General features: G+C 34.1%; 1 protein-coding gene across 6 annotated transcripts in view; it reads left to right on the plus strand.

Moving 5' to 3' along the window:
* LOC113512425 (multidrug resistance-associated protein 1) overlaps positions 1-17,797 on the plus strand; it is a 49,277-nt gene extending 31,480 nt beyond the window's left edge. For 2 of the 6 annotated variants that reach the window (XM_026896311.3, XM_026896307.3), the window contains exons 18-26: positions 2,015-2,090; positions 5,120-5,343; positions 6,973-7,190; positions 7,854-8,052; positions 8,986-9,084; positions 9,928-10,133; positions 11,509-11,723; positions 12,557-12,723; positions 13,445-17,797. In XM_026896311.3, coding sequence (XP_026752112.2) covers positions 2,015-2,090; positions 5,120-5,343; positions 6,973-7,190; positions 7,854-8,052; positions 8,986-9,084; positions 9,928-10,133; positions 11,509-11,723; positions 12,557-12,723; positions 13,445-13,639 — 1,599 coding nt within the window. In that variant the 3' untranslated portion in view covers positions 13,640-17,797. Of the gene's footprint in view, positions 1-2,014; positions 2,091-5,119; positions 5,351-6,152; positions 6,374-6,972; positions 7,191-7,853; positions 8,053-8,985; positions 9,085-9,927; positions 10,134-11,508; positions 11,724-12,556; positions 12,724-13,444 lie in introns of all 6 variants that reach the window. The other 4 variants (XM_031906956.2, XM_026896308.3, XR_008253469.1 and 1 more) reach the window with 3 other exon arrangements.
* The last annotated feature ends 1,160 nt before the right edge of the window (positions 17,798-18,957 follow it).

Here is an 18,957-nt window from a genome sequence, read left to right on the forward strand (position 1 = left end):
GACGACGTTAACAATTATAGACCTATATCTGTATTAACAGCTTTTTCAAAAATCATGGAAAAAATTATTAATAAACGAATTATTAGCTATCTTAATAAATACAATATCATATCGGACTGTCAGTTTGGTTTTAGACAAAATATATCTACGGAGGATGCTGTAACAGCTTTAACAACTTTAATAGTAGACCAACTAGATAAAGGAAATAAATGTCTAACGGTATTCTTAGATCTAAAAAAGGCATTTGATACTGTCTCTGTCCCCATTCTTGTACAAAAAATGGAACGGATCGGTATAAGGGGTGTACCTTTGGCTCTACTTAGTGATTATTTAACAAACAGGAAACAATGCGTTAAGATTGATAAGTATACTAGTGAATACTGCAATGTAGATTTTGGTGTTCCTCAGGGAAGTGTGCTCGGGCCTACGCTCTTCTTGATTTATATAAACGATTTGCTAAACATACAATTAAATAATGCCAAGATCTTTTCATATGCTGATGACACCGCCATTGTTTTTACTGGCAAAACATGGAATTCCATTCGTACGAATACTCAAAAAGGACTAACTATAATTGATCTTTGGCTAAAAAATAATTTACTTACTCTAAACTCTCTAAAATCGAAATATATATGTTATACCATAAATAAATCAACGCAACCATCACCAGAATTTCAAATTATCATTCATTCTTACAATTGCAATAAAGTAAATGGTGACTGTTTATGTCCATCTATTGATAAAACTACTTCTATTAAATATCTTGGTATACACATGGACCAGCACTTATCTTGGCATTCTCATTTAGAAGCAGTCAGCACTAGAGTCCGAAAGCTAATTTGGATTTTTATTAAGCTGCGTTATGTGGCATCCAAATTTTTGATCAGATCAATATATATATCCCTAGCGCAATCTATATTGATGTATTGTATTCCTGTATGGGGTGGAGCTACTAAAGTAAAATTTTTAGAAGTGGAAAGATCCCAAAGAGCTCTTCTAAAACTGGCCTACTCTAAACCACGTATTTATCCCACTGACAAACTTTATCAAGAGTGTGATTTATTGTCAGTAAGAAGGATTTATATACTATATGCAACTTTAAAAAGACACAAAAGTGTAGGACTAGACTTTTCTTATTTATTAAAACGTAGGAAAAACATAACTCTGATGGAAAATAACGTTAGGACAAGTTTTGCTATGCGACAATATAGTAAACAATCAACACATTTATACAAGTTATTAAATAATAAATTAAATATCTATAAACTAAACAAATTTGATTGTAAAGATGTAATTACTAAATGGTTAAAAACTTTAAATTACCACGAAACAGAAGAACTTTTCAAATATTAAAATATTGATATATATATATATATATATACACACCACACAACAGTTGGTACATGGCGCACGTACATGCACACACAACACTCACACGCACGTACATGCACACATACACACACACACACACACACACACACACACACACACACACACACACACACACACACACACACACACACACACACACACACACACACACACACACACACACACACACACACACACACACACACACACACACACATATCACACACATGTATGCATGCACACACACGCATGCATGCATTTAGATATACTTATTACTAATATTAGATAATGTTTATGTCTTAATTTCATGGTACTATGATTTATGTATTTGCATGGTTATGGAGGAGCGTGACCTTCTGATACAGGTGATAACACTTACTAGAAGGTCACAACAACGATCTTAGTATTGTATCAATTTTGTTACGAAATAAATATTTTTCATTTTTCATTTTCATATATGTACACAAGGTTTGTTTTACAACGTGTAAAAAGCTGCCTTTCTTATTTCTCAGCAGTACACGATACGCACTGTAAATTAATAAATACCAATATACAAATAATATTTTTATTGGATTTTAATATTTTATCTCTCTCTAATTGCGCCACATTCCATAAATAATGCTCATGTGTAATTTGTATCCAGATAGTCAACGGTACCGTAGATACGAACAAACGAGATATGTATCTAGGCGTGTACGGCGGCCTCGGCATCGGACAAGGTAAGTCGTACACACTTCACAAAAATAATTGGCTATAATTAAAATCGACTAATTTTACATTTGTTGCTAACGAATTGTCACTAATAATGATCGGCTGTTTACTTATGATGCCTTCTATTAAAATAAAAAAAAATATAGGTTTACTCCCCACTTTTGATGCTGCGGCTTATTATTATTTTTGAATTTTATTAAAAAAAAATATATATCAAGTAAAGTTTCTCAGTTGAACCTCTACAAACGTTTTAATATTTATATTTTTTATTTTGAAACCTCAAAATATTTAGATTAATAAAAGTTCCAGAATCTCCTAACTAAGCTTCTGAGTATATCTTATGTTTTTAATTTGTATGTGATATTTATTTATGACCAATGTATTCAATCTCAAATCAATATATGAGATTTTTATATGCAATAATAAAAAAAAATACTAAAAATACTTTGAGATGTTCTCAATAATATAGAGTAAATATATCTAAAAACACAAACTTTGGGACGCAGGAAGTGTTGAAGTGTCCGTCATCCAGTCTAACGTTAGTGTTGTAACAGTACGAGTTTAAAAGTATATTCTGTTGGCTTAAATACCGCAAACATGTTAAATAACTTAATCGAGTCGAGTAAGGGATTTTGAAAAGTACTAGTAGTAATGAATTGGAATGAATTGAATGGCTAGAAAATGTGTTTGGGGGTGCAAAATAACCCCCACAATTATCATATGAATCAGTCATTAAATATTATTCACACTAGATTAAAGAAGCGAGCTTTATTATTAATAGTATTGATAGATCGAATGTCAAGATAATTGACAGTAGAAGGTAATAACAATTAGATTTATATACATTTGTAATTAAAAAATATTGTTGCTTGTCATTTTTTACACATTGTAAAGTCCGCTCTATCGGAAATATACTGTTAACTACATAAATATATACCTGTATAGTGTTCCGTCTGTATGCAGTAAATTGGTCATAATAAACCTAAATATATTTAGATCATATTATCTTATTTTATTAATAAAATTGTACTCGTGTCTAGACAATGACTATACATGGGAAATTTTTAGAAAAAAATTATATGATAAATCTTAATAAGAGCAATACAAACCAAAACAATAATTTTCTGTCTGTTTAATTGTTTGTTTGTTCCGGCATCAACTACTGCGCCGTATTGGGAGCGTTCAGTTGTGTTCCTGAAGATGTAACTTAAAATCTGGTATATGTTTTATCTTGATATCTATCAAATAGTCTTGTCCATTGATTTTCCTACTTCTGAAATCCATGCATACGAAGTAAAGACGGACAAAAAGCCAGTAATTTATGCTTTTGCACACATTAAAAAATGTCTACAGGGTGGACTTAATGCCTGATGGCATTATCTACCAGTTAACCGTTGCGTTAATTTAATATTTTATTATATTATCTCCAATACTAAAACAACCCATTGTATCGTCCCACTACTAGAAACGGGTCACTCTCCATTAGAAGGAAAAACTAACCCTAATGTCTACTACACTTTAACCATTGGCTAAAAAGCTTGACCATTATAGGGATATTTATTTTATTTTTACCCCATTGTCAGGTGTTAAGAGCTATATCACGTTTATACAATATGCCGCAACAGCAATATATACTTATGTATTTTTTCTACGAAGTATAGGAATAGTATTTTAACAGTTTAGGTTTTAGTTAACAGTTTATTTCCGGATTAAGACTCGCAATGATATTAGACCGCGGTGTTGGCTATCGTACTCATAGTCTATTAATTACATATGTACAGGATTAAATTGAATATATATTAATATATATAGATATACTACATAAATTGTATTATATTTTCTGTCCCTAACTGTGACATATTCCTTTGTGAAATTGGATTGATAGTATATTACAAATCATATAATGTTTTTTTTTTTTTGTGGAACATAATTTTAGTTTGTTTTTTATATTGTGGATATTTTAAACATTCAATTACATCCTGTATACATAAACGTATCAATAATGAATACATTGTTTATATTTATTAATATTAATTTACAAATTCTCAATTTTGTTACTACATGTTACTATAATTAAGTGCCTATATTTTTTCATTTCATTCATTCATTCTTTCTCATTCAACTACTACTTGGGACCAAATGATTATTATGACCTCATCATTGCATGTTTTACTATCATGAATAAAACATTTTGCATGATATGCATAACTTTGAGTAAATATAGGACATGATTATGACATAATAAATTTTTGTTTTAGTTTAATTACCTTTACCACCTGTTAATGACTACTTATAGTATTATTTCTTGTATAATTTTATTTATTAATATTTACTGCATGATGTTTTTGTCTTCTTTTTACATTAGATTTAAAATCATACAATAAAAATTCACACGTCTCCTCGCCATTTTATTGCAATTTGCAATCTCTTTATTTTTTGTAATAATATCGCTTGTAACTCCAACTTCGTTATATTACATTGATAATTTTATACCGTTTAATCATGTCAGTGGAAATAATAATTACGCTTTATGTACATTATCATAAACGACGGGTTATTATGAGGACAGCCCGTAGTATCATTTACACACGTGACGCTCAGAGCAACACTTCTGGAGGTGTTTCGTAAATTTTGTTCAATCTGTTTTTTTTTTAATAAGAATTGCTGGAAGCTATGCTCATAATGCAATCTTTAATGTATGCAAAATTAACACTACTGTATGTTGATATTGCAAATAAGCTTTTTTTAATAACAGGCTAGACTGTTATAATCTCATATTGAGAGTTTAATGTCAATAACTTAGCTCCTAAACATAAATGAGATGAACATAACGTTTTTGTTGAATTTATGATATGATATTAATGATTTAACTCTTGAATGCGAGTATTTTTTACAATGTAAACCTGATGTCAATCGCTTGGCAAAAGCGAACACGCAAGTGGGAAGGTGCCCGCTGCGGTTGCTCTGTAGCGTGTAGTGAAGCGTGTGGTGCGCGTGCCCGAGGTGTTGTGTGGTGAGTGTGTGGCGTGTGGCGCAGTGGTGTCGGTGTCGGTGTCGTCGCTGGCGCTGTACGTGGGCGCGCTGCGGGCGGCGGGCGCGCTGCACGACGGGCTGCTCGCCGGCGTGCTGCGCGCGCCCACCATCGGCTTCTTCGACTGCACGCCCGTCGGCCGCGTGCTCAACCGCTTCAGCAAGGACGTCGACGTGCTCGACAATGTGCTGCCCATGACGCTCAGGGGCTGGACCACCTGCTTCTTTGCGGTACGCAGCGCTTATGCCGCACAGTGCGACCACCAGTAGATCGACTTCACACCTACGCTCGTCAAATATATAATCCCCCACGAAAATAATCATTCTTAATATTTATATCTGTCCATTTGAACATTAACTTTTTTTAAATATTTATGACAAGAAATAAGATTGCAATATACATATTTGTATAGGTGTTACGTTTATCATGAACATCACAATGCGTGTATTACATAACAAATAATTAAATTTGTCTTGTTATAATTCAAAAATAAAAAAGATACTATGTGCTGACGTAGAGGTGTTTAGTTCGTTTGAAGTTAACCTACTGGTTTTCTTAATACTCGTATTATATATTTGAGTATCATTCCAAACTGAGCGTTAAAGACCAGTGTGTAATAAAAAATACGAGTATAAATATAATTACTATTTGAATTCAACTGATTTGGGATCAGTTTATAAATTATTATAAACGTTTAGGGCCATGTGTTTTGTTTTATTTTTATTACGTTATAATTAGGTTGCTTGATAGGCTTCATAATTCGCGCTTAGGAAGTATACTAAAATCTAATTATGCATGTTTACGATCTAACCTAGCCATTCAAGTAGATTGCGATCAACCCCTGGCACCATTAGCCTGTTGCGCACCTCAGTAGTATTTCGTTAGATCTTAGACAACCGCTTCACCTACATCGACTATCAATAAACCGTTGCCCCATAAAGAACATAAATAATGTATTCATTATTAAAAAAAAAAAAAAACACTCCAAACGCTTAATGATGCTAACCAGATGATAAAGTGTTGGTGGACGTTGTTGCAGCGATATCGTCGTTTTTTGCGGATTTAATGCCATATTTGGCATGTTGGCGGGCGTCGCGGTACATCCACGCTCTCTTGTTGGACAATGTGTTAAAGGCCCCGTTGCAATTCTTCGAAGTGACACCGGTTGGCAGGATACTCTCTAGATTTTCTAAAGACATCGACGTCGTGGACACGTTGCTGCCCTCGCAGTGCTCAGACGTGATATATTGCGCGTTCGAGGTAATCTCTCCCGTAACAAACCCCTTCCTTCACCCTTACAAAGATTCCCCCGTTCCTTTTGGTGGGTATTGTTTTGTTTTGTTAGTTTTGTTTATATTTATTGTTTCCCTTTCCAATTTGGCGTTCAGATATGAATTATTGCTTTTTTGGGAGTCTTCACTTCATGGGTTTATTTCATCTGCGTGTGTTCGTCATTATTGCTACATTGTATTTGCAATTTTGGTGTAAAATTATTTTTTGCGTAAAATAAAATTCGCATTTACGGTACATAAGTTCCATTAAGTATAAGTTATCAAGTCATCACTAACATTTGTAAACTGATCCCATGTACCTAAAGTCATTCTTTAATGTAAAGAATATCATGTATTTTTCTACATATAATAGATGTTTTGACACAGAGTATATATAAATGCTTCTTATTTTATCCAAGCGATATAGTAGTCTAGGGACATTTTAATATATTTTGAGTCGTAATGTATAAAAATGTCTAATTAGTTAATTATATTGCTTTATATTTTAACCCGCACTATCTCTTCCTAATTTAACTTATCGATTGCCATTATAAATATCCATTATATGATCTCGTATTTGTAATACAGGTACTTGGAACATTGTTCGTCATAAGCTACTCGACACCGATCTTCTTGGCAGTGATAGTGCCGATCGGAGTGGTATACTACGTGATTCAAAGGTTCTACGTAGCCACGTCGAGACAACTGAAGCGGCTCGAGTCCGTGTCTCGCTCGCCTATATACTCACACTTTGGAGAGAGTATCACCGGCGCAAGTACTATACGGGCGTATGGTGTTACACAGAGGTAAGTTAATTATTTTATTGTACGTATTTGTTGTACTGATCTACGAAACAATTGTAATTGTACAATAAGCAACTAATGGGGAGACAAGCCAAGCCACTCAATTCTGAGCCATGCTGATATATTTTACAAAATTAACTTGATCAAGGTGCAGAACCCAAATGTAAATTAACGTTAATACGTCACGTATTTAAAGAAGGTAAATTTTTATTGATATATTGATTTTTAGAATTTCCTCTTTTTTAATCCGTAATAAAAAATACCATGAAAAGTGCAAATAAAGACCTCCGAGAAGAGTTCGAGAGAGAAGAAAGAGAGTTAAGAATAAAACCACTTTGAAATACTGATCTTTCATTTGGATATCATATTTAATAATTATAAAAAAATTAAGAATAGTTATAGTTAACTAATATAAATAGTAATGTCTAGTGACAGTTGACAGGATAAACTTTTTTTTTTCTTATGATAGAATGGCAAACAAGCTGACGGCCCCTCTGATGTAAAATAATAATCGTCTTCTATAGACATTAACAGCACCACGGATGTCACAGAATACACTGTACTCTACCACGGTACTCCTCGCGCGTTGCCGTTCCTGAGGATTATGTTAAGCCTCCGTACCTTATCATTTCACTAGCATATTTACATAATCATTCCTATTATTAGGTTTATAAAGGAGTCGGAGCGCGGCGTGGACCACAACCAGTCGTGTTACTACCCGAGCTGCATAGCCAACAGGTGGTTGGCAGTACGGCTGGAGATGATCGGCAATCTGATCATATTCTTCGCCGCAGTGCTCGCGGTCCTCGGCCGGGAGACTATCAACCCGGGCCTCGTTGGTCTCTCCATTAGCTACGCGTTGCAGGTAACTACGCTTGTGATTGTTACAATTGTTAATACTACTACTTATATATAACATAATCAAGAGTGAAGAAGGAAGCCTTCAAAAATGAAGACACCACGCCGGCATACACAGACCATCAGTGTATGCCGGCCGAAGAGCCCAGTGACCCGGAGGTCGTTGCCTCCGGAGTAGAAGCCGGGGTAGTGGGGTACACCCCGAGACCCCTACCTCGCCCGCCCACACATCATCCGGCGGGCAAGAGATGTCCATGTTGTTGTTGTTAATAATATGAGTCGTGTGAAGGTGGCGCCCTCTAGTTACATATTCTAGGTCAGCGATTCCTAAAGTGAGTTCCGCGAAACCTAGAGATTCCGTAAAAGAGTCACCAGGGTTCCACAAGATTATTCATACAGTGAAACAATTTCATTCTTCACATTTAAAGTTAAAGGAAACTATAAAGTGCTATACTTTATAAATATTTCTAATAAAAACTTTTGTTCTTATTTAAATTACAGTGTTTTTGATTTGTAATCATTTGATATGGGGTTCTATAAAATAAAAAGTATTTTATGGAACGCCCAACAAATGTTGGACGTTCCGTTATCTTAAAAGTTTAGGAAACCCTGCTCTAGATTATCGTTCAACTTATCGCTTAAAGCGTCACACGGGTTTTACTGATGAATTGCAATTAGCTCATGGGATTAATATTTTAATAAATGTCAATGACTAACATCATAGTTGGCAATAAATGCTTGAAACTATTCTTTAAAATGTATGCAGAATAAGAACAAATATTCTTATCTCACGACTTTATTCCATTAAAAATATTTGTCTTGTGTTTTCGTATAAATTAAAATAGAAAAGTAAATAAAAATAAAAGCAATGTAGTAAACAAATTACTAATTTGTCTTTGAATAAAAATAATACAAAGATTCGGTAATTTTATTATCTCAGATCACTCAGACATTGAACTGGCTCGTGCGAATGACCTCAGAAGTAGAAACCAACATTGTGGCTGTTGAAAGGATAAAGGAGTATGCAGAAACTGAACAGGTACGGAACCATTAAACAACCCAATCAATTATACGCACACTAGTGTAATTATTTTCTTGTTTAGTTCTTGTGATCGCATTGTCAGTCAATACGCTTAGATTATACAGATAGTGTCTTCTAGATAAATGCTTCAGAAAAAGTAGGTCAGCTTTTTCATACAATTTTGCGTGATAAATAGTTACGAGTGTTTCCTTTATAACTTCTATATTTATTTTGTATTATAATTATTGCATCTTTTTAATGCTTAAAAATTCATTTTATTCAAGATATATTATGTGCGTAAGTATATAGAGCACTAGTAAAAAAAACCAGTCAGTTAATTAGCTGACAAAGAATGGACCTGATTTTGAGACTCGATGCTCTGTCTATATAATGTAAAGCAGTTTTTCAATCTTTTTCATGATGCGACTCCTTTATTATGTAATAAAATCTCGCGACCCCCTTAGTATGTAAAAATATCTTGCGACCCTCTACGGTTTCGAATGTGTATGAATTTTATTATAGTACAATTATGAAATCCGTACAGTTGTATTTTATTCAAAATTAAGTATCAATTAAATTAAATAAATAATACATAATAAAGTATCTAAAACAGACATGTAATCGATGTCTGTTATAGATACTTCATTATTTATTATTGATTCAATTGATGCATTTACGGAACTGTTGATTTTTCACTGCTTCGCTACCTACGCGACTCCTTTGTAGAGGCTCGGGGACCCCCCCAAGGGGGTCGCGCGGCCCACACATTAAAAACACTGATCTAAAGTAATACGTTACGTACGCAATGTTTATAGATTGGTATGTAATGTAAGTTGATAAGTGATGAGGAGCGCTTGTTAGGAGGCGGCGTGGACGATAGCCGGCAGCGGGCCCGGGTCGACGTGGCCGGAGACGGGCGCGCTGCAGCTGGAGCGGCTGTCGCTGGGCTACCGCGCCGGCGAGCCCGCGCTGCGCGACCTCACCTGCGCCGTGCCGCCGCGCGACAAGCTCGCCATCGTCGGCCGCACCGGCGCCGGCAAGTCCACGCTCACGCTCGGACTCTTCCGGTACATGCTACGCCACTCGCTTCTATTTTTTTTTTTAATGGATGATAATGGAATGACAACCCCACCCGCGCCACTGGTATACACCGGCGGGGCACCAGTGAGGAATGATAGATGAGGATGAAGCAGGTTAGTTAGCCCATTGTGACGAATTCAACAAGAATTGTTCACGATGGTTTCCAGGGGGAACCACGTGGAGGTCGACCTGATAGGAGCATATTGCTAGCAATGTCGAACTCCATTGCTAACAATCCCTTTCCCCCCACTCGCTTCTATTGATATTTTTTATTAATACTTATCATAATGAAGCGTGAGCACTTGCGCCAAGCAATAAGAACCCACGTGTTTAAATCCACTTATAACTTTATTTCCTTTATAATTCACAACAATTTCCTCAGCCATATATCTTACATTTTTCATACGCACCAAAGTCAATCATCCAGCGCCCTCTGGCCTACTCAACCGTAACTACTCTCTTTTTGTCTATGCCTAATGTTGCATTATTAAAAAATAATAATTGTGGAAACTGGAGACACAAAACAATTAAACTCAACAGCTTCTGTTCACTTGTTGGGCCCACTCCTTGTACAGGTTTAGGGGGAAAAGGACTGTTAGAAATGGTTTGGATCGGCCCTAGCTATCAGGTCGATCTTCACGCAGTTTCCCCCAGAAACCTCTTGGTCAATTCTTGTCGAATTCTTCACGATGGGCCGACTGACCTGCCTTCATCCTCATCTATCGTCTATCACTGGTGCCTCGCCAGCGTATATCGATAGTGCAGGCGGGGTTACCATTCCATGGTCACCCATAAAAAAAGTCCTTGTACAGTGTCTCAAAGTATTGAGAAAAGTAAAGGAATTATAGTAGAGGTAAAATTAAAAAAAAATGCAGTTTATTAGCACAAACTTTCGATGGTTGCAACAATAAGTTCGGGTAAGAATATAATTGTACCTGTAGTTTTATTTTTGTATCATATGTAAATCGTCACCTAAACTATAAAAAAATTAATAAAATAAATTATTACAATATTATTTACAATACAAAAATATGTTTCAACCGTGAAGTAGTTGTGTTCGCATTGCTGTTTCGGTTTAAAGGGTGGGATATGGCAGTGAATATACAGGGTATAGAGGAATAACACTTTAGGCTTCGGGAATGGCAACGCATGGGAGGTATCATGGACGTAAATATACTCTGTTATGTTCATGGTACTGCTCATGTCTATAGGCGACGGTTACCACTTTCCATCAAATAGACCGACAACTTGTCTGCCATTCATTCTAATTTCGTATTACAGATAATCACGATAAAACTAAATAATGACAATATATTAAGTACTGACTAGAAAAGTATATTAACAACGTATTTGTTCTAACAGGATAGTGGAAGCAATGAGCGGGAAAATATTGATCGATGGGATCGACATATCGACGATAGGACTGCACCAGCTACGTTCACGCATCACTATAATCCCTCAAGACCCAGTGTTGTTCTCTGGCACATTGAGGATGAACCTCGACCCCTTCGAAGCATACACCGACGAACAACTTTGGCGGTCGTTAGAGCATGCGCATCTTAAGAACTTCGTGAAGGGTTAGTGCAATATTAATACAACAAAACTAAACAGCGATATTTTGTATTGCCCAATGGTACCATGAAGGTCGCCGCACTGAACTATTTACAAAATAAACTTCAATTTTTTTCTTATACATCGAATTATAATATATATATATAGATATATATATTATATAGAATATACATTTACATACATATCTGTCACGCCTGTCTTGCATTAGGGTAGGCAGAGACAATGGAACGCCAAATGCTTCGATTCAAACAAACCTCTTCCGATTCTTCCACATTCATCAATCTTTTCATACACGCTCGCCGGTTACGGGTACTTTTAATTTGGCTCTTCTTCAGCACGTCGCCTTGGTGGACATACGTCCGTCTAGAGCGGCCCCTACCGACATCTCCATTCATTCTTGCTCGATAAATCTCTTTCGTAATTCTTCTTTCATCCATCCTATGATCCCATAGAATATATATATATATATATATATATATATATATATATATATATATATATATATATATATATATATATATTGTTTCTGTAATGTCTCGGCCATTTTTGCCGAAGCCCACACAGATGTTTTAGATGCTTTAGTAAAAAGACTGCTTCATTTTTATTTTCCTATTAATATTATAAATTCAAAAGTTTGTAATAATGAATAGATAGATTGATGTTTGTTACTCTTTCACACAAAAAACTACCGAACAGATTTAGATGGAATATGATACACAGGTAGGTTATATTTTAACTTTAAATTGCACTTGACCAATTCAAGATTACCCATTAAAAGAAACACTGCATCACAGAAATCGTCAATAATAATAAGCTGATTGTTATTGCGTGAGCACAGGTCTGCCGTCGGGCCTGCTGCACGAGATCTCGGAGGGCGGTGAGAACCTGTCGGTGGGGCAGCGGCAGCTCGTGTGCCTAGCGCGCGCGCTACTGCGCAAGACGCCACTGCTAGTGCTCGACGAGGCCACCGCCGCCGTCGACCTCGAGACCGACGAGCTCATACAGGTACCCACGTCAATAAATGCTCACTACCATTAATCTGTGGAGGGTAGTTACACAGGTGTGTTGCGAACTCCTTAATTATTTTAAAGAATTTATTTTTATTGTATTTTTAATACTTTTGTTTTTACAATTGTCACATTGCTCTTTTTCGCTGTCATAGTCTGTCTTCCGTAGTTTTCTTTATTATGGTTATTTTCCTTTAAACTCATTGTTTAATTACATCAAATACATCACTATATACAGTCCATAATATCGCCAACACAGGGTGACTATCCTCCAAGGGTGTCAAGAATCATTAGACCGCCTTTGTTATACACGACGGCCTCTGATGTTTATTTATTTACACATACACTAAACAAACTTTTCATTTAAATAATATCATTAGTTAAATACAATCGCTCTTTAAGAAAAATAATATAAATTATACATATTACATATAACAAAACAATATAATAATGAAGATTACACAATTATGTAATAACATTAGATACTATTTTACTTTTAATTTAGAATAAAAAGAAAAACATATAAAAAACAAAATGAATGTAGCAGTGTTTGGGCAAAGGACCTAACTCAACATATGTCGCAGTTCCAAATGTTAAATATTAATGAATGAATGTGAATGTCCCATTAAACACTGTATATATTCCCAAGCTATGAATACTAAACATACCCTCGTGAAAAATGAAACTTCAAAACTGAATTATTACTATTGTGTGTTTAGAAAACGATTCGTTCGGAGTTCGCGTCCTGCACGGTGTTGACGATCGCTCACCGCCTCAACACTATAATGGACTCGACCCGCGTGATGGTGCTGGACAAAGGTCAACTCGTGGAGTACGCGCCTCCAGAGCAACTACTGCAAGACAAAAACTCTATTTTCTATAGCATGGCTAAGGATGCCGGCCTCGTCAATTAATATTCAATATAGATTTTTTACCACAACCATAAAATGATCCAAAAAGTGAATAGATATATGTGTAAAATCGTTTAAAGCTGGACATACAGTCAAACTATTACTGTTGTACATTTAAAAATTATGTTAGCGTAGTAGTCTGAAATAAATGCGTCGCAGTTCATGACGTGCTGCCATTGTCCATCTATCCACATTGCACACCGTACGTACCTCAATTAATTACCGCAGGCGTTGAATCGCATTTAGTAAATAAGGAACTATGAAATTAATATATTCAGATGGCGTCATCACAATTGCACCGTATACGTCAAATGTGTGCCCACACATTACGGTATTCGCCCGCACTGATGTAATCTGTATACTCATTAAGCGTTTTACTAGAATACAACACGGATAGATGTGCGAGGTCGCGTGTAATTTCATACGAAGATCTCAAACTGACTACTGTGGCGCTTGTGTCATTTAAGCGTGCGTTCACCTTTAAACTTATTATTTTCAAAATTAATTTATTCTACGATGAATCACTGTGCATATAACGCTTACAATATTTATCGGTCGCGTTTATAGACGGTACAGTCATATTGGTTTGATACCACTCTTGTTAGTCGAATCAATAGTATATTGAACAACTTGTCAATCTTGTCTGAATGTTATAATTTATACAAAATATCAATTTACTTTTTAGATCATTTATGGTAAAAGAATGTGGAGATTATAACTAATTATGAACTAAACAATACAAATAGTGATCGTGTAATATAATGATGTGAGTGTAACTCTACAAATAGTACTGAGTTGTATAATATTAGAATTATATAATGAGACAAAACATGGTGAGTTAAGCAGCTAATGTAAAATAATTATAGTATTTGCTTTGATTATTTATCACGATTCAATTAAACTTTCTCATACTCTGATATTTACTCAATCATAATAAAGGTCAAAAAATTAAAAAGCAAATCGAGTTTATACTATTTCATATTTAGTTTAATTTAAGCATGGAATAGATGAACAATTGTCATTTTCTCTGTCACTACAACTGTGATTTACAGGCAATATTACTATGTTTGATTATGATTAATTAACAAGAACAGAATATCCAACTATTTGCCCAGTTATAATAATTTTATTGTTGAATCTGGTATTCGTTTCATTAAGGTTTATTGATTTTTTTCATTACTATGTTAGTTTTGTTACCGATAATATACTATGTTAGAATTGTTAAAGTTATTGAACGCAATTTTAGATGCAACTATATTTATATCACATAATTTTTTAACTTAAAGCAGTTCGCTCCTCAATCTTGAAAACCCATTTGCCTTCTCTTATATCTGGTTTTTCTAAATTTCAAGGCATTTTATATTACTATAATATTATTAAAAATTCTTCTGAATCGCATCTACGTACTGTTTTTTAATCTAACCAATCGTCTTATTCGCGAACTCGACGACTTCCAGCCACCTGAACAAGCTGGCCATCGAAAGCGTTTTAGTGTCGTAGACTTCATACATAATCGAGATATGGGCGGTACTACAATCCCTCCAGCGGGGCCAGATTGATTAAAGGTGTATTGAAGTGTATATACAGTAAAGCTACAATGTCTATCCCAGTAACCAGGGTACGAAACCCATCCCAGTGCAGAAGTGTGTAAAACTTGTAAATAAGGGTGACGTGGTATATGCTTATTTTAATTTTATTTTATCACATTAATCCTAAAATTCATATAATTTAAACCTAAAAAGTATTATATTCTCGAATTTATTGTTTTAAAATAATATTGTATAAAAAATTGAAAATATTGTTAATTAGTGAATTTTGATCAAAAAAATATTTCAATTAGTAATAATTTAATGAATAAGTAGTGTAATATAACATTTTTCATCATTTTATACATCTGACTTTACAAAAAAAAGCATTTAGTCATATACGCATTAGGTCACAAAATACAGTTTGTCAGAAACACTGTGGACACGATCGCAATTCTTTTTATAAAAATTAACGAAACTCATTTAGATTCATGGTTTCCAATAAAATTCACTTTTCACAACTTTCTTAAAAGTTTTACATCGATATTATTTTTATTGACTAAATATAATAACAAAACAACAAATTTACTGTATTACAATAATTTACAATCAAAATATAAGTGACGACGGGCGTATTATGACTACCTAATGTGCACATGACCGAATAAGTTTGTTACGCATGAAGCATGTAAACGTACACTATAGTGCTCAGATTCTTGTTTTAATATATTAATTATTATTACATATGGTTTGTCTCAAATAACTTTAATATTTTTATAAAAGATAAGGTTAAGCAACGTCAACTGTATTAAAAAAAAATCATTTAAATATGAAGGCATTTGTGTCCTTTTTAGTTGTCTACTTTATTTAGCATTGTCTCTGCTGATATATAATTTGAACTTATTTTGTAATATAAAATACATAAACCTATTGTAATGTATATATGCACATGTATACATAGTTCTTATAAGAGAATCAAAATTCAAAGTAAATCTACCCACTGCAATTGTAGTCCTAATAAAATTGATTAGGATGTAGATTGTATTATTAAATTTTCTTAATAGAACATAAAAAGATTAGTCCAAAATACATGAGCAGGTAGGGAGCATAGGTGGACATTACCCGTTATAGAAACCCCATTGCCTCCCTAGAAATTAGTGGAATTTTGCTATCATTAGATTTACTGAAATTCTATTCAATCTTCCGAGAAAATGGTATATATATTATTTAAAAAAAAAATAACATTAATAAATTTACCTATTTTATTTAACCATACTACCGCTATTATAGAGACAAGACTGCCCATTACAATTTTGCATTTACATATTTTATACATCACAGTAAAGTTATTTATATGTACATATTCTACTTCTGTATATACATATTTTAATGATTGTCTGAGACAATACACACAAAAACGTACTCGTATATAGTGATTTGTTAATCTCAATACACAATGACAAGTTTCCTCATTCTCCTAATTTTTATTTTATTTAGTTACCTCTGTTTATTTTATTAATTTCATAAAATCTGATTTATTAGAATTATACACATCTGACTAATAAAATTGATTTACTTCTTAATTAATATTACAGGTAATTAATATTTTTGAAGAGGTGTTCTTTTTTTTTGTAATAGCACGTCATGTGACATGAATACATTCTCCAGTATTAACAATATTCTGTCATCATTTATAAACGAAATAAAAACATGGTTAATTTTATGTATTCACTATCTGATCCAACAGACAGACGTGCGTTGTCCTGACCAAATTTTAAATATTTTTTTTTCTCTAATAACCGTAATCTGACTGTAACGAACATTAAGAAAAATAACCAAACCGATCCAGTGGTTACTCTGATTAATAAAATATATATATACCTACTTACACGTCATGCCCTATACAGAGTAGGCAGAGAATCTAGCGTCAAAACCTTTAGTCTTACATAAGATCTATCTATGTACTTAATAATTCTATTAATGGCCATATTTCGTTCATTTCGCTTCAAATCTTGGCCTTTTGTTACATCTTTGTTATATTTTATATTTGTGTATTATAATTAAAAGACTACCCTATTTAATGACATTATTTCTATAACAAAGTATGTATAGGTATATATTTGTTTTGTTTTTATCAATTGTGATACTTCAGTATAATTTTATGTGTATGTTAAAATATGTACATATGTAAAATATAAAAATTGAAGTAACAAATTGTCATACTATGACATTGTTTTATATAATACTTAACAGGGCCATTATTAAAGTTTTCTATAAGTTTCTCTGACAAACAATTTCACCTCAAATTATAAGTACTTATAGCAGAATAATAATAAATTAAGAAATAAATCTCGTAACCTTAGGTATATGTACTTACAAGCGTATACTTAACACATTATTAATTTTGTAAAGTAAATCTCGACAATACTTAGAAGAATTTGAATTTTAATAAACATTTATGCTACTAATTTTATAAATGCGAATGTTTGTGAGGATGGATGAATGTATGTTAGTTTTTCATGCAAAAAGTACTGATGATTTAAATTTGGAACACGGATAAATAGGATATTTCATATGTTTTACGCGGGCGAAGTCGCGGGATTCAGCTAGTACAGATATAGAGACATATATAAATCAATTTTATCCCCTTCAAAGTACTCCCCCTGTGACATAATGCATTGTATATAGGCTCCTTGAAAGTCCTCTGGTTGTAGGTTTCTCAGCTGCCCCGTCGTAGCTTTTTTTATCTCATTTATGAGTACAATTTGGTTTTTGGGAACAAGAAGAAGTCACACGGGGAGGTAATGGAATTTTTTTATATTCGTGGTGAAGAATAATTTTTGCTTTGAGGCGTCTGAGCACATCGACGTAGAATTTTCCATCAACTGTCTGTTGTTCGTATTTACGTCTGAACGTGGGTCATCTTGAATTTCGCCCTCTCTGAATCTTTTTGCCACTTGTGGACGGTTGGTTCCTTCACAGCATCATCCCCATAAACTGTTCTGAGATCGGCAAAAATTTCACGGCCATTCTTGCCGAGTTTCGAGAGAAACTTGATTACGACGCGCTGCTCTTCAACGGAAGCGGGCTCCATGCCGACGGGGTTTCGTTAAGAGGTAACTTCACAGATGGCGTGACAAGCCAGTTCGCACCGCACGGCGGTCAGACCAGAACTGAAGCATTGTTAGGGACATAAGGAGGGGTCCTGCTACCTGGCCTCCCCACTCCTCTTTCTCGCATTCCAGAACACTTTTATACGAACTTTCCGGACACCTCGTATATAAATGTATTAGTATTATATAATTTGTGAGTACGTTGGTATTTATATACGTATAATTTTTGTAGGTACTTAATGTTTTCTATTTATCACAAATTTCGTATGTTTATAATACACAACTACTGCACAACCGACATCAGAAGGATGCTAACCATTAGAGCGTTGGTTATATCTTGCCTACATTGATGTGTTCGTTAAACTGTCATTTTTGTAATTACCATATTTCTTGCACTGTTAAGGAGATACAAGTGAGTTAAATGCTTGGTGAATGTTTTTACCGAGTGGCGTGTTAGATATTTAGCTATATAAACCAGTTTTTTTTTTTTGTTATAAATTGAAATAAACATTAGATTACTTCTAATAAATTATATATATGTATATTTTCTTTTAATTGTACTCTGTACACATTACCAATTGTGTTAATTTAAAGTTATAATTTAATAATTAACAGGTAAATTATATCCCGGCATAGAATAGACCACCCCTTCTTTTCCTCTGGGTGTCATAAGAAGTGATTA

This window comes from Galleria mellonella, unplaced genomic scaffold, assembly GCF_026898425.1.
Source record: "Galleria mellonella isolate WM207_F2 unplaced genomic scaffold, CSIRO_AGI_GalMel_v1 utg64, whole genome shotgun sequence".
Classification (NCBI taxonomy): domain Eukaryota; kingdom Metazoa; phylum Arthropoda; class Insecta; order Lepidoptera; family Pyralidae; genus Galleria; species Galleria mellonella.